This window comes from Nomascus leucogenys, chromosome 20 (assembly GCF_006542625.1).
Source record: "Nomascus leucogenys isolate Asia chromosome 20, Asia_NLE_v1, whole genome shotgun sequence".
NCBI lineage: Eukaryota > Metazoa > Chordata > Mammalia > Primates > Hylobatidae > Nomascus > Nomascus leucogenys.
Window position 1 is genome coordinate 71,495,687 of NC_044400.1, and position 16,981 is coordinate 71,512,667.

Below are 16,981 nucleotides of genomic sequence, written 5' to 3' on the forward strand. Positions count from 1 at the left end.
CCTTCTCGTCTCCGTCGCCACAGTCGCCGCCACTTCCGGCGCAGCTCGGCCTCGCGAGGGCGCTTGCGCCCGGCGACTGTCGAAACTGGCTCCTCGCGGCCTCCGTCGCCGGACTTTCGTCAATGTTGTCACCGTCTTTTCTTCCTTTCCCCCAGTTCCCTTTCACTTCCGGGGTTTCTCTGGATCCGCTGGTTCCGTAACAACATCCCGTTGGCTTCCCTCAGGCGGCGGGACCAGTGCAGCCGCCGCCTCCCAGGAGCGTCCGCCGGTCAGGGCCCTTGCCCTCCCCGGCACAGGCCACCATGGCCACCAACCCACAGCCGCAGCCGCCTCCTCCGGCGCCGCCGCCTCCCCCGCCGCAGCCGCAGCCACCGCCGCCGCCGCCGGGCCCCGGGGCTGGCCCAGGCGCGGGTGGGTCGGGCGGCGCGGGTGCGGGCGCCGGGGACCCGCAGCTCGTGGCCATGATCGTGAACCACCTCAAGAGCCAGGGGCTCTTCGACCAGTTCCGCAGAGACTGCCTGGCCGACGTGGACACCAAGGTTCGGAGCGCTCCGGGTTTGGGGGTCTGCGAGGGAAGGGGAGGACCCAAGGGCGCGCTTCTTTTGCAGTGGCTTCCTCTTGGAGCTGCAGCTGTATGCCACGGACTGTGCAAAGCACAGCGTGTTCATTCGTTAGCATGTCTATTGGTTTGTTTTACCGACTAGTGTTTAAGTACCTACTACGTGCCAGTCATGGTTTCGGCACAGTGATTACCCCGGTCTGGTGAGCAACACTAAGGCACTGTTCTTGCAGGAAGTGGTTTGGAAATAGTAGCGCTAACAGTGGCCAGTTTTGTATCCATTCTCATATCTGATTATTTTACTTTGTATCGAAGTTATGTTTGCCTTCTTTCTTGAAGGTTTCTGGGCGGTAAGGGCCATGAACCTTTATCCTTTGGAGAAATCACTAAATGGTAATTGAATCAAGTTATGTGCAGTATGCTTTGCTGGACATCGTGGGGGTGGGAGCGCAAAGATAAGGAGGCAAACCTGAGAAAGGACTTCAGTATTGTTTCTAGCAGTGACTGCCTGATTTAGGTAACTTAGGCCATGTCACCATTCTAAGGTGAGAAGGGACGGGAAGGTGGGGTAGAGAGAACCGAGTCATTCAGTGGAGAAAAGATGCAAGAGAGGTGACAGCAGATACTGAAGTGGAGAAAGGACAGGAAAGAGAGCAGATTCAGGAGAGTAATGTAGAGAAGGGAACGGTGAGCAACGAGGTTCCCTATCCAGAAAGAGAGGCTGGAAAGGGGAAGGGATTTTGTACCAAATGTCAGAGTGAAAGGGACATTAGCAGGAACAAGTAAACTTAGCTGGATTGGCAAAGAATTAGCCAAAGACACCAGGAAAGAGCAGTCAGTGAGACGGATGGAAAACCACAGTAGAGTCTAGAATTCTGGAAGCAGAAAGCATGTTGGAAAATTAACTGGTTTGTAGGGGTTGTTTTTGTCTGCTTGTTAAATCTGGTTGGGTCCACTGGATTGGAGTTTTGATGAAATGAGGGTTTCCTTTTTTTTTTTGAGACGGAGTCTCACTCTGTCGCCAGGCTGGAATGCAGTGGCGTGATCTCGGCTCACTGCAACCTCCGCCTCCCGGGTTCAAGCGACTCTCCTGTCTCAGCCTCCCAAGTAGCTGGGATTACAAGCGCGTGCCACCACGCCCCTCTAATTTTTGTATTTTTAGTAGAGACAAGGTTTCACCATGTTGGCCAGGATGGTCTCGAGCTCCTGACCTCGTGATTCGCCCAATAGGCGTGAGCCACCGCGCCTGGTCGAGGGTTTTCTCATAGTATGTTTAGTTGTTATGAGGAGCCTTGTCTCTTTGAGAAATGCATGTTTACAACATCCACAGTTTCTTCTAAAGCTTTCAGGTGAACTACACACAGTTCCACTATCTCTTCTGGGGAAACTCTCTTGAATATCCTGGTACATCTTTCTTTATAAGGACTCATACTGGGCCGACTATGTAAAATGTGGTTTTTCAGGATATTGGAGGTTTTGCACCACAAAGAATTCAATTCACTTGGGAGTGTTCATCTATGTAGGAAGTATAGTTTTTTTACTTTGGTCTTCAGGAATATGCACTGCTACCTTTTAGAAATAATTTCTATTGCCTTTATTATTTTTGTTGTTATTTAATGGGAAAAGGTTAGACATGGCCAGGTAAATGTTACCGAATAAAGTTAGTTGTTCGTATTCAACAAGTAGAATTTTTGCTTTGCTGTTCTCAGAAACCCATGAATCTGTGTGTTATCATTATGTATACAAATTAAAAATTGTAATGTACTGCTGCAATGTCCAAGGATCAACTTTTTTATTATCCTGTTCCCACAAAATATTATTGGTATGTGTCTATAATATCCCTGCCAGACCCTTCAAAGTAAAGGTTTAAAACCTTTTTTGGAGGAAAGGAGGGAAGCACAGTATCTCTGATCATCTAATGAAAGTTAGGACCTTCTCACAGGAAAAATGCACAAGTAACACATTAAAACGCCATTTTTCTACTTCAAAATGGTCAACTATAGGCAATTTCATGAGAATCAATCTAATAACATATACAGTTTCAGGGAGTTCAGGAACCATGGAATAAGAACCTATTTTAATGTTCTTAGCCTCTTTTTGGAGGTCAAGAATTGAATGATATTGTTACAACAAAACTCTTCCATTCCCAGGCACAGTACTTGTTTATATGAACAAGGTTTCTCAGGGCACATGACTATAAAAATTAGAAATAGGAATAGAATTGATGATCAACCCTTCTTCTTCTAGTACTAAGACGTATTCAGCCACAGATGTAGGAACTTTAAAAAGCAACAATACGGCCAAGCACGGTGGCTCATGCCTGTAATCCCAGCACTTTGGGAGGCCGAGGCGGGTGGATCATTTCAGGTCAGGAGTTCGAGGCCAGCCTGACCAAAATGGTGAAACCCCATCTCTACTAAAAATACAAAAAAATTAGCCATGTGTGGTGGCACATGCCTGTAGTCCCAGCTACTCGGGAGGCTAAGGCAGGAGAATTGCTTGAAGCCGGGAGACAGGTTGCAGTGAGCCGAGATTGTGCCACTGCACTCCAGCCTGGAAGACAGAGCGAGACTTGGTCTAAAAAAAATTTTTTTAAAAAGCAACAATACATATTTTTCAATACAATTGCATATACTATTTAATAATTATGAAAACTTCTAATATTTCTGTTGCTTTGAGAAATTAGAACTGAAATGACACCCTCCCAGACAAAAAAGAACACTCAGCTATGGTTGAAGTTCTGGTGCTCAGATGCTAGCTTAAACTCTCCCACAAAATCTCTCTCTTTCTTGCCCTCCTTGCCACTAACCTCTGTACCTGCTCCTGGTTATGTTACAGGTTATGTTCTGGTGCTTCCTTTCCCCCATGACTCTCTCCTTCTCTTCCACTCCCTTAGTTAGCAATTAGGTAGATTTTAATTTGATTTAAAAGATTTGTTCTCATTGAATACCATTTTATACTTCATTTTCTTATTTGAAAAGAAAAAAAAAGTTATTCCCCCCTGCTTCCCAAAAAGCCAAAGTTTTCTTCATCAGAACATAACATTCATATCAATGTGATGAGTGGGCCAAAGTAGAAGATTCCCTGTTCATGCAAAGAACCATCACTTTAATGGAATCCTTGAGTTTCATCTGCCACTTGAACCTCAAAGACTGACCTGCTTTCTGTCAACAAGTCTTAACTTGTAGCATATAGAGTTATGGTGGATTATGTCTGTCACATGCATATTTAAGAATGAAGACATTTGATACCTGCCAGGTGCTCTCTAAGAGCAAAACCGTCATCCAGTTTAGTGTGTTTAAACCAGGATGAGAAGTACCAAAGTCTGCTGCTACACCAGAAGACCACAGAACCCCCCCCTCCAAACTGTCCAGGGTCATTGATAGTCCTTAACCAAGACAGAGATCTGACTGTAGCAGACCAAATCAGCCTTTCCCACCCAAAGAAATGGAACCATGGGCAACCCTAAGCTCCAAGTACTGCGAAGACTCCTCCGTTATACACTACCAGTTTCCAGATCTCTGGAGCAAGCTTAGTGGTTACAAAGCCATTCCGTCTCCTTTGCACTGATTAGCATCTGGAGAGTGTGAGGTGGGATGATCAAGAGGCCCTTCAGGGAGCTCACCAACCAGGTAAATATGGTACCTCTCTTGTCAAGTAACAAAGTCTGATTTTTTGGACACTTTCTTAGTTATAAATGGCCCCTGGTCAATTTATTCACCCAACAAACATTCATTGAGCAACTCTTATGTACCAGTCATTTTTTTAGGTGCCAGGGATACAGCAGTGAACCAAACATCCCACTGTTATGGAGCTTACATCCTAGTGGAAAAAAAAATAGACAACAAATACTGTATGATAGGTCCTATGGAAAAAAGCAAGATGAGGGATGGATAGGCTGACTGTTTTTTGAGTAAGCTGTTCGGGGTAGGTTTCAGTGCGATGATACTTGAGCCATCTGTGAAGGAATTGAAGGAGCAATGCAGCTGTCTGGGGCTTGAGCATTCCAAGAAGAGAGCATAGCAAGTATAGAAGACCTGAGATAGACCCACTAAGGGGAAGTGACAAGAGGTGAGGTAGGTATGCCTTCACAGATCTGTCAGGTCTTGGGAGCCATCAGAAGAGTTTGGCTTTTACTCAAGCTCAGAAGCCATTGGCAGGTTTTGAGCAAAAGGAGGACATGATCTGACTTCCATTTCAGATGGGTTGACCATGTGTAATAGCTTCCCCTTTCTTGCTAAGTTGTGATTTGAATGGGTCGATAAATTACATGGTTACCCTATTTTTAGAAGGCTTAACTTTGTTGTAGGTGAGGATAGAAGCATGAGGCCAGTTGTTATAATTCAGACAGGAGATGAGAATGCCTTGGAACAGAATGGGGTTGGTAAAGGTAGTGGGAAGTGGTCAGATTCTGGGTGTATTTTCATGCTAGTGTTGAGAGAATTTGCTAATGGTATGCATGTGAAGTAGAAGACAAAGGGAGGACTCAAGGATAACTCTAAGGCTTTTCACCAAAGCACTGGAAAAGGAAGAAAGGGTATAAGTATGTGTAATATGTGTGTGTGTGTGTGTGTGTGTGTGTGTACATGTGGATACATATATGTTCCTAGGAGAATACTTCTCAATGAATACTTAATGTTTCTCTAGTCACTCAACTTTTTACTGAAAGGAGAGCTTGAAAACAAGGAAAATTACCTGTTGAGTAGTTCAAATTTGAACTTGTTATGGGAAGACTAGACTAGAATGCCAAATGCATTGTGACGTTAGAGCCTAATGAATGTGTGTTAGATTTGGGAATACTGGAAAGAAGAATTAGGCTTTAGAATCACTGGGGAGAAAGAATTAAGAATTAGTTTTAGGGCTGGGTATGGTGGCTGACACCTGTAATCCCAGCACTTTGGGAGGCCGAGGTAGGTGGATCACTTGAGGTTAGGAGTTCAAGACCAATATGGCCAATATAGCAAGACCTTGTCTCTACTAAAAATGCAAAAATTAGCCAGGTGTGGTGGCGTATGCCTGTAGTCCCAGCTACTCAGGAGCCTGAGGCACTAGAATCACTGGAACCCAGGAGGTGGAGGTTCCAGTGAGCCGAGATCACACCACTGTACTCCAGCATGGGCAATCGAGCAAGAATCTGCCAAAAAAAAAAAAAAAATAGAATTAATTTTAGTTCATATCGATTTTGGATGAATGGACAGGCACATGGGAAATGATCATGAAACTACCTTGTAGGACAGGAAATAAGTATCAGCAAAGGCCTGAAAATTGGAACTGAGAAAGGGCATCAGAGGGATAAAATGTTTATCATTCTGTGTTAGAGATAGTTACGCATTCAGCTGATGACTATATTTTAATTGCTCATTTGCCAAGCAGTTTGATAGGCTACATGAAAACAAATTCTAAGAGAGGTAGAGGAGGAGGCTTACACGTCAGTGGAGGATAAATATGCCTTGCTCCCGAAAATACAATGTAGTGCAAGAACTGCTCGAATGGTAGCATGTACAGAAAACAGTAGGAGCGTGGATGAAGAGCCCATAAGCCTACCTTCAGTGTCAAGATGATTTCACAGATTAGGGTGAGCTCTGAAGGTGAGAAGTTTGTCAGATGGACAACCAGAGGGAATGGTAGTTGCAGGATGGTAGGTGCAGATATGAGAATTTCTCACTGGAGTATAAACTTTGAAGCTAAAAGGAGGCAAATGGCAGAAGGTGAGGCTGTACAGTGCTTGCTTAATATCAGTCAGGGACACTCAAACTCATCCACATTAAAAGCTGTATAGAAGAAACGGAGAAAGAACATCAGTGTTGAGAGACAGCCTCTAGAAATGGAGTGCAGTCCTGAATGCATGGTCACATATTCCTTCCAGGCAATGCCCCTTCAGGTAGAGATGATGTAATATGTGTTCCCCTCCATGTTCCCCTCAGGGAGCGCATCAAGTGTTCTCAGACTTAGCACTGTCGACATTTGGGGCTGGATAGTTCTTTGCTGTCGGGAGATTGCCCCGTGCATTGTAGGATCTTCAGTAGCATCCTTGCCCTTGACCCACTAGATGCCAGTAGCACTCTCATCGTTGTAACAACCTAAAATGTCTCCAGACATTGCCAAGTGTCCCTTGGGGGATGGGAGTGAAATCCTTCTTGGTAGAGAACCATTGCCTTACCTCAGATTTAATGCCTAGTTCAAGTAGTTGTCCCTCAATAATTTCTCTTGAGTCTATGCCATTAGCTGGTTTCTGCCACCCCAGTACAGACCTTCCTCACTGTAGTTATTGCATGCTTTCCTAAAAGTATTTTGTGTCTCTTTACTCTTGCACTGTAGGATGATTAACCACCAGAAAGCTTAGCTGTTCTATCACTCTGCCCATATGTGCAGGGGGCTCCCATTCTCTACCCCGTAATTCCAAACTTGTACAAGTAACCAAAGCCTTTTAGCACCTGGCCCCAACCTCTCTGTCTTAACCTCATTTCTCTGCTTTTTGTATTCTCTTCTATAGCCAAATTGGACCACCAATTTGGAGGCTCACTAAATGCTCCTGGCCTCCAGTTTTCTCATCCACTTGCTCTTTGTTTACATTGACTGTATGAGCAAAGCCAGCCATTCCCATTCCCAGCTTCTTTGTGCAATTGATTTTTCCAGCTCAAATGGCACATTTTCAATGAAGGCATGCTTCATCAGCTCTTCTCCCTTTTTTACTGCAAATCATCTAATAATAACACTTGTTTGTGTCTTGTTTTCCAGTCCTCTGTCTATAAATAAGAGATGTATCTTTTTTCTTTATATTCCTCATATCTCCAAACACCTTGTCTTACACAAAATAAGTAGTATTTTAATGAGTGTAAGTTATCTTGAAGCAGAATTGTCAGAAACTGTGAAACTTTGTTGTCCCATGGTAAAAATACTTTTCTGAGAGGTGAATATTGATACTGTGTAACATTGAAGACTTACCTTCTTTTTTTTCTCTCTAGCCTGCCTATCAGAATCTGAGACAACGTGTTGACAACTTTGTTGCAAATCACTTGGCAACTCACACATGGAGTCCCCATCTCAATAAGAACCAGCTAAGAAACAACATTAGACAACAAGTCCTCAAGTAAGTCTCAGAAATAGAGTTCTGGGCAGGTTTTAAATGTCCTAACCTACTTTGCCTGAAAGCAGAGACATTACATACATGTTTGTTCACCTAATGATGTTGACAGTTTTACTAGATTTGGTGTGGCTATTTCGTGTGATGTAGCATAATTTTGGATTTGGGTCTAATCACTTCATATTTTCCTATACATTTTAACAGTCTGATTGTTCCTATAGACCTTTGGAAATATTTGAAGGAAGGAAATAACAGTATGACTTTCTAAAAAAATCTAGATATAATATTAATAGATGATATACACAGTTGCCTTCACAACTATTTTCTTGACCCTAAGAGAGCAAGCAGGCTTTATTGTTCTTATTTTACAAATAAAGACATTAAAGATTACTGAAATTAAAATATTATCTCTTGATTTGAGGCCATGTCTTATTTTAATACAGTGCCCCCGTCTTTTGCATTTTACTATGACTTTTAACTGCTGTTTATGAATGATATAGCTCCCCAACTCCCCTCAAAGTGTTTGGACCTGTCAGAGCCATTTTGAGTGAACATAAGGTAACGACAATTATAAGAACTCGAGTGTTTGGAGCATCCTTAGGAAACTAGATTTACAGTCTTCTACCTTTTTTTTTTTTTTTTTTTAAGAGTCTCATTCTGTTCCCCAGGCAGGAGTGCAGTGGCATGATCATAGCCTACTGTAGCCTCAATCTCCTGGGCTCAAGCAGACCTCCCGACGTCATCCTCCTGAGCACCTGCCACCATGCCCAGCTTATCGTTGTATTTTTTTGTAGAGACATGGTCTCATTATGTTGCCCAGACTGGTCTCCAAATCCTAGGCTCAAGGGATCTTCCCTCCTTGGCTTCTGAAAGTGCTGGGATTATAGGCATGGGCCACCTCACCTGGCCACTACTTGTCCTTGAATGTAAATATTTACAAAGACAAGAAAGCCTTCTACCCTTGCTATACCCCTCAAAAAAAGGGTGACTAAGTTATTTAGAGAGCATCCAGTCTCCCTGACTTGACAAGTGTTTATGTTCAAGTACATCTTTGAGAATGAAGTGTAGCTTTTTTTTTTTTAACAGTTAAACAAATCTGTTTTATACCTACCACCTCTTAATTTCCTTTTGTCCCGTAGGAACCTCTCGAAATCCTATCTAGTCTGATAGTTTCAACAAACAGGAAGCCCCACAAATCAAAATTCACACCCTGACTAAAAGACAAACCTATTTAGCCACAGGTAATACTAGAAACCAGAAGCCTGGAGGCTCAGACAGTGTCTCCTTGTGCATAAGAGAAGAGGGAAATTCACAATAGCTTTGTTGTCTACATTTTAAAGGATGTCTGAGGAACCTGTAAAAGAGTCCAGGTGAGATCAAAAGATGCCATTAGAAGGCTGCATAATAATACCTGGTGGGAAAAGGTCAAAGCTGTTTCTAGAAAAAGTAGACACAAAAAAGATCTGTTGGGTGACAGGCCCACTGCCTGTCGTTTCCACAAAGGCCTTCAAAGAGAACAATGACCAAAATAGCTTAGGACTAGGGGATAAGGGAGTGGAGGTAGGGTAGAGCACCCCTTCACACACATTTATACAAAGCTGTACTGATTACTTTCATTCAATGATTTGCATAGCCACCTCCCTGTTCACAAATGATTGCATTGCTTTAAAAGCATATTTTTTGGGGAGTCTGGCATTCTTTTTCTTCATATATTGATAGTCAGATTGAAGGCAAACTTCTTAGAATTGCATTTACTTTTATAGTGTACAAAATCTATAAGGTAAGGGAGCAGTCGTTCTTTTATTTAAGGGAACTAAGTCTTACACATGTGAAAATTAAGCACTTAAAATTATTGCTGTACCAGTAAGATATTGTGATCACAAAATCATGTTTGGTGCGAGGTCAGGGGTTCTTGTGGCTGTGTCAGTGATTAAATGCTGGAGCAATTTGCCTGTGAGTAATGACGAATCTCTTTTTCTGGAGACATTTTGAAAGAGGGAAGACAGCTGCCTTCTCTTGGATAATTTAGGCATTGCTTTTCCTGGGACATTTGTACATTTTCTTCTAGCTGTATTGTTTATTTTTATTCTTAAATGAACTATTTTCATTTAATATCCATTAGTAACATCTTATGATACCGATAATAACATTTTAAAGCTTCCTTAAAGAGATTATTTAGTTGTGTTCAATCCGAAGGTATAGGGGTGGACTAGCCCCTGTAAATAAATATAATTTCAAATAGTTTTTCGTACGTATGCTTTGAGACATACTCACTTGACTCCATTAGGTTGAGCTATCAGCACTTGCCATTTTTGTAAGACAAAAATGGTCTAATGTCAGTAATTTCAGATGGTTCAACTTAATAGCTGATCTGCTGACTCAGTAGGAGGGAAAATTTTATTCTACTTAAGCTTTTATTTGTACAACAGAATCTGAAAATCCTAGATAACTGAATAGTGAACTTAGCTCAACATAATTTGAAAGGAAGACAAGGAAGTAACTTTAACCAGAAAAACACCAGCTGTTGGCATTTTGGCTTTGCCGTTGACCTAGGGCTGTAGCTTCTCCCCATTTGGGTGAGGCAGTTATGGCCGCTAAGTGCAGTATGATCATTAGTACTGGACTCCATTTTTCTGTAAGATCAGAGCTGACCTCTGTGTGAGAAAGGACTAAAGTAGAAGTGTTTTGTTTGTTTGCAGAACAAGAGGCTAGAACATAGGCAAACAGAGAAAGAGACTGAAGCAAAAATTTGGGAGTGGATAGTTGGTTTTTTTTGGTACTTTTTTTTCTTTTTTCTTTTTTTTTTTTTTTTTGAGGTGGTGTCTCACTCTGTCGCCAGGGTGGAGTGCAGTGGTGCCATCTCAGCTCACTGCAATCTCTGCCTCCTGAGTTCCAGCAATTCTCCTGCCTCAGCCTCCCAAGTAGCTGGGATTACAGGTGTGTGCCACCACACCCAGCTAATTTTTGTATTTTTAGGAGAGATGGGGTTTCACCATGTTGGCCAGGATGGTCTCGATCTCCTGACCTTGTGATCTGCCTGCCTTGGCCTCCCAGAGTGCTGGGATTACAGGTGTGAGCCACCATGCCCAGCCCTTTTTGTACCTTTTTACTTGTACCCTAAAACCTCATTTTAAGATTGCTTTTTCTTATTTCTTTTCTACCTACTACATTTTAAATACACCTCTAAGATGTAACAATGTTTGCAAGATTTGCATTTTTTTTAATCTTAGACTTTAAAAAGCAGGTAACCTACTTTGTGCTGAGTTGGCTCATTTTTCTCTATGGCCCACATAAGTAGATTATAGTTTCACAAGGCAACAAGGTGCTTCCAGAAATGAAAAACAAATCCATCCTTCACTCCAATGGAAGTGCACTCAAAAATAGCATTTGTAAAGTGTAAAGAAAGATGGCTCCTCATCCATTCCATAGAGAGAAATTGAGGCTTAGAAGCTAGAAATGACTAGCACTTTGATCTTCCAGCACTATCCCGAGTACCTTGACTCCTCCACTTCTTTTTTAGGAAGAAACAAGATTTAAGTGTGTTTCTTAAAATAAATTCATGTTCTCATATTTTACTCAGATGCCTTTGTGCAGAAGCACATTTCACAGATTGTTGTCCTCATTGCTCTTTTGTCTCTTGTATATGATATTTCTTTAACTCCATGTACCTTTCTTCCCCTTCTCTTCTGTAGAAATCAAGACTTGGCTCAAATGTCTTCTTCATTATGAAGCACTCCTAAATTATCTTCAACATATCTAATAATTTCTTATTCCTCTAATAAGCAAATAATTTCTTATTCCTCTCTTTTCCTATAGTACATGTTATGTACTAGTGCCTGTCATCTCATGTCTAATTGCTTGTGTCTACATCCCCATCCAGAACAGGGACCAGGTCAATTTGTAGCTGTCAGTGGCCAGCATAGTGCCTGTTACATAGAAGACACTTATAATGTAATTGTTGAATGAATAAGTCATCCAGTTTTTACAGCAGGAAAATAATAGAAAGCCAGAAGTCTTGTTTCTCCAAATTTTTTTCCCTAAAGTTTTCCTTCTTTTATTTTGCAATTTGATGAAATTATATTTTGTATGTGTTGTTTTTTTTCTTGGACTCTAATGCTTATAAAAAGCTTACATTTTTTCTGTTAAAAAAAGTTGTAGAGACCATAGGTTTATTTTATACCCAGAACTCAGCTTTTTAATGAGCATATTCCTATATGCCATGAGAGTAGGGGTGAGATAAGCATCACCTCTATACTGGACCCTAGGCAGTGTACTGTATCTAGTTCTAAGGGTGTTTTGTTTTGTCTGTTTCAGTATTTCCACTAGTGACACAGTGGTAGAGAAGTTTACAGACTTTTATAGTATGGTATATCTAAATGCTACTATAGCATGAAACTTAGTTTCCATTGTCTATCTATATCCAAGTAAATGGATTGGGACAATTTAAGGTTGGATGGATGGATGGATAGACAGATGACAGATAGATTATAGAGTGTTATTTTAAAGTAATTAATGCAAATAATATATTATTTTTTCACCTTTCCATAAATTATCTTGTGTTTCAGATCAGGAATGTTGGAGTCTGGTATTGACCGAATTATTTCTCAGGTTGTGGACCCAAAGATCAACCACACATTCAGACCTCAGGTGGAGAAAGCTGTGCATGAGTTTTTGGCCACGCTAAATCACAAAGAGGAAGCAAGTGGCAACACAGCTCCCGATGATGAGAAACCAGACACTTCCCTTATTACACAAGGTGCTTTTCTTTTACTCTTGGTCAGTTCCATTGTTTTTCTTCTTGAACTGAATATCAAGTTAGGGATACTTGGCTCTTTAACACATTTTTTAATTTGCCTATTCCAGTGAAATTGTACTTACTTTAAATATCACCTGAATTCCTCAGTTGTCATAACATTTACTTTTTTAGATTAATAAAAATAAGAAGCATTTTAGTAATGTGATGTGAGTGTGAGTATGATAATAGAAGGAATAACTAAAATAATTAGAGAATATAGTCTTTTTCTAGGAAGTAGACAACTCCTCAGATTTGCATGGTGCCCTCCCTAAGATAATATATTATTAGAGAGGTAGATAATTCAGAATATGGTATATACTAGTACTGGTACCTGAAAATCTAAAAGAATATACAGATGGTCTGCACAGCATATGCATCATATAAAGATGACAATGGCATGTGTTATTGATTTAGCAGAGGTATTTTCCTTCTGATTAAATGTATTCTAAAACTTCTCTTTTTCTTTAAGGTGTTCCTACTCCTGGGCCCAGTGCTAATGTAGCCAATGATGCCATGTCGATATTGGAAACCATAACTTCTCTTAACCAAGAAGCCAGTGCTGCTAGGGCTTCAACAGAAACGTCAAATGCCAAGACCAGTGAGAGAGCATCAAAAAAACTTCCATCTCAGCCAACCACTGATACTAGTACTGACAAAGAAAGAACTTCAGAGGACATGGCTGATAAAGAAAAATCTACAGCTGACTCTGGAGGTGAAGGACTGGAAACAGCCCCTAAATCGGAAGAGTTTAGCGACCTCCCCTGTCCAGTTGAAGAAATTAAAAATTACACAAAAGAGCATAATAATTTAATTCTGCTAAATAAGGATGTTCAACAGGAAGGCAGTGAGCAAAAAAATAAATCAACAGACAAAGGTGAAAAGAAGCCAGACAGCAATGAGAAAGGAGAAAGAAAGAAAGAAAAGAAGGAAAAGACTGAAAAGAAATTTGATCACTCAAAAAAGAGTGAAGATACACAGAAAGTTAAAGATGAAAAACAAGCGAAGGAAAAAGAAGTAGAGAGTTTAAAACTTCCTTCAGAAAAGAACAGTAATAAAGCTAAAACTGTTGAAGGGACAAAAGAAGGTATATAAAAACTTGCAAACATCTACAAAGTTTAAAAAACAGAGTATTTTGGGATCAGGGAAGTATCAAATTTGCCTTCATATTTTAATAAGTTTATTTAATACTTTTGGAAACTTATATCCCCTTTGCTTAAGAAAAAAAGCAACAAATATTTGTATTTTTGTATACTAATATATCTGTTCACAGAGTAAATTAACAGAAATTATGAATTTATAATTTGTCTTATAATTTATTCACATACATTATTTTAAGCAACTTAATTCATAGTTGGATATCCTAATCTTTATTAGGTAGTAAATACTTCACTTACTTAAAATTCATTTTATTATATCATACATTGTAAATTAATAGTTTAGTTATTTTTACAGAAGTCTACTTTGCCTTTGTATTTTCTGGAAACCACTCTGCCTTGTTTGATAGTTTGACACTTATTTAAAGCAGAAAATTTTAAATGTAATTTAGTAATTGAGCTCTGAGTATGTTCTTATAATAAGATGATTTTTTTTTCTGTGTTTTATTTTCCTCTTGAAGATTTCTCTTTGATAGATTCTGATGTGGATGGACTTACAGACATCACAGTTAGCTCTGTTCATACCAGTGACCTTTCGTCTTTTGAAGAAGATACTGAGGAGGAAGTTGTAATGTCTGATAGCATGGAAGAAGGAGAGATTACGTCAGATGGTAAAGCATTTTACATAATAATGCCTCTGAAGCATCCTGTGAAGCATTGTTTGTATATTCTGATGGCTATATCCTGAGAAACAGTGTGGTATAGTAGCAAGAGCATGGGATTTTGTAGTTGGAAGATTTGTTTCTGAGTCCCAGCTCCAAAGTTGTCTGTCTGAGCAAGCTTGGTAAGTTACTAAATCTCAACAACCCTTGGTTCTTCATTCCTTAACTCTATCCCCTAGTATGATTATTAATTTAAAATTTAGAGGAGATAAATGTATGAAGATGCTTTTTATTTGTGTGTGTCACATTTGGGGGCAGCATAGTCCACAACACTGCCCTAAATTAATGGCACCAGTTGCAAGTTCAGCGTTCCCTAATACCGCCTTTAGATTTGATAATTTGCTAAAAGGGCTCATAGAACTTACCAAAAGGTGGTATACTCACAGCTATGGTTGTTTACAGTTAAGGTACCCAGATTAAAATCAGACAAGGGAAGAGGCACAGAGGGCAGAGTCCAGGAAAGTTTCAAACAGTAACTTCCAGTTGTTCCCCCTTGAATTACTTCCTCTGCCTTGATGTCTGACAACATACGCAGGATATTGCCACCCGAGGAAGTTCACCAGAGCCTTGGGATCCAAAGTTCTTACCAAGGCTCTAGCATGTAATCAGAGTTGGCTGCCCACATGGCTGATCTCAGTCTCTACCCCCTCTAGAGGTCAAACTCTCACTCCATGACCCAACACTCCAACCCTAAATCACATTGTTAGACTGTTTAGCTTGACTCAAGAGCCTTCTCACTGTAAAACACTCCAGTCAGGCATAGCATTCCAGAGGCTTAGAAATTACCTCTCAGAAGCTAATGGTAAAGGCCAGACCTCTCTGGGCAAGGCTGAATTCTTTATAATACAGGTTGTTTTTCAGAAAACCTCTCCTGAGCACTTCCTATCTTCCAGGCACTGTGCTAAGGACGTTCGTATAATAACTCCTGTAGTCCTCAGAACAACCCCAGGAAGTAGGTACAGGCAAGGAGACAAAGTCGTAGAGAGACCTTGTCTTGTCCAGTCATGTAGCTAGTGAGCACCAGTGCAGATTTCAAACCCGAGTCTGTGCTTCTTACCAATATCTTATGCTGCTCTTACCACGTGATTAAATTCTGTTTAGGACTATTAGTTTAGGAGTAATAAAAATATTGAGTTTTATTTGCAATTGCCTGTAGAGAGCATCTTATTAATTTGTTGCTAGCTTTCAGATAGGCTACCTAGAGAGAAAATCATAGAGGAGAAAAAGTATAAGCTTTTAACTCCATAGATGTATTTCTCAGTGCCTCCCATTTTGTTTTCTTCCATTTCACAAACTAAAAAAAGCAGCAGCAGTACTTCCTAATTGCCGTATTTGTCCTCATGAGGTCAGCTCTGCATTACCTGTGTAGGAAGAGTGCTCCCTATCCTGCGAACGCTCCACTTTCTCTGCCCTAACTAAAATTAATTCTTGTTGCCTCTTTGAGTCTTCTTAAGTTTTTTCCTGATAAGACTAGATTTTATGTGTATGGGATTTAAAAAGTGAGAAGAAGATGGCTATTTTAAGAGTACATGGTAAGAAATGAAAACCTTGTTTACTTTTTTTTCTTCTTGCTGTGTCAAAGCAAAGCAAATTACCTTCCAGTTATTGATTCCCACCTCTTCCCTAAATGAGAAATTCAGAGGTGGTCATTAAAATCTCAAGTTTACTTTAAAGTACAGCTTCCAGTGGATTTGTTGAACTTAACAATGGTAAAGCATAAATATCAAGTCCAGTGACAAATAAGAATTGTTTGTCAAGAGAACACTGAGGCGCAGATGGAGGCTTAGGCTGAGATAGCTCCAGTGCCTTGGGTTCCTACAAAGGCAAACTGAAGCCCAGTCTAAATAGTAAAACAGAATTTAAACTTAGCTCATCAGAAACCTCCAATTAACCTCTAACTAGGGACTTTCCACCAGATCGTATTCAAATAAGGCACACACCTAGCTGTAGCCAGTCCAGTCATGTATTTCCTCTGCTTTTGTGTTGAGCCTGTGAAAGCACACGGCTGGTGTTGCCGCAGCAGAGCCCTCAGAACCTCTCCTGGTTCCGATGCCTGATTCATGGATCATTCTTTGCTCCAAAAAACTCTGTTAAATTTAATTTGTCTGAAATTTTCCTTTTAACAGCGTAAGTAACTATAATGTCTAATTTTTATTTGTCTTATTTATGTGTGAGAAGCTGATAAGAAATAAAAATATGAATTATAGCTTTTAAAAGTCAATTTCTGAAATTTTCACATCCTGGTATTTCCCCTTTTGGACCTCCAATTGATCTTGCCTTTGCTGCTTGTACAGCATAATGTTGATTTTATGCTAATTCACAGACATACTCCTCTTTCTATTAACTTTCTTACAGATGAAGAGAAGAACAAACAGAATAAAACAAAAACTCAAACTAGTGATTCTAGTGAAGGAAAAACAAAAAGTGTACGGCATACGTATGTCCACAAACCATATCTTTACTCAAAGTACTATAGTGATTCTGATGATGAGCTTACTGTAGAACAACGACGACAGTCCATTGTAAGTCCAGTTTGTTTTGTTATTTTAACCTACTACGTCAGGTTAACAAACTTAAATAGTCTATCTGCAAGGTACTGGTGTGCATATGAAGCAGAGATGTACAGGATTTGCCTTCAGGAAGCTTCTCATTTAACTAGGTAGAGTAGATGTAAACATGTGACAGAGATGTTTGTGTCATCATTACGAATACAAGTGAATATCCCTT

At 40.3% G+C, this 16,981-nt stretch overlaps 1 protein-coding gene across 5 annotated transcripts in view; it reads left to right on the forward strand.

Moving 5' to 3' along the window:
- Nucleotides 1–164: 164 nt before the first annotated feature.
- BOD1L1 (biorientation of chromosomes in cell division 1 like 1) overlaps nucleotides 165–16,981 on the forward strand; it is a 58,686-nt gene continuing 41,869 nt past the window's right edge. For 4 of the 5 annotated variants that reach the window (XM_012499860.2, XM_030800995.1, XM_030800996.1 and 1 more), the window contains exons 1-6: nucleotides 167–539; nucleotides 7,525–7,649; nucleotides 12,209–12,399; nucleotides 12,908–13,522; nucleotides 14,054–14,203; nucleotides 16,610–16,776. In XM_012499860.2, the coding sequence (XP_012355314.2) occupies nucleotides 303–539; nucleotides 7,525–7,649; nucleotides 12,209–12,399; nucleotides 12,908–13,522; nucleotides 14,054–14,203; nucleotides 16,610–16,776 (1,485 nt within the window). In that variant the 5' untranslated portion in view covers nucleotides 167–302. Of the gene's footprint in view, nucleotides 540–7,524; nucleotides 7,650–12,208; nucleotides 12,400–12,907; nucleotides 13,523–14,053; nucleotides 14,204–16,609; nucleotides 16,777–16,981 lie in introns of all 5 variants that reach the window. The other variant, XM_003258493.2, reaches the window with a different exon arrangement.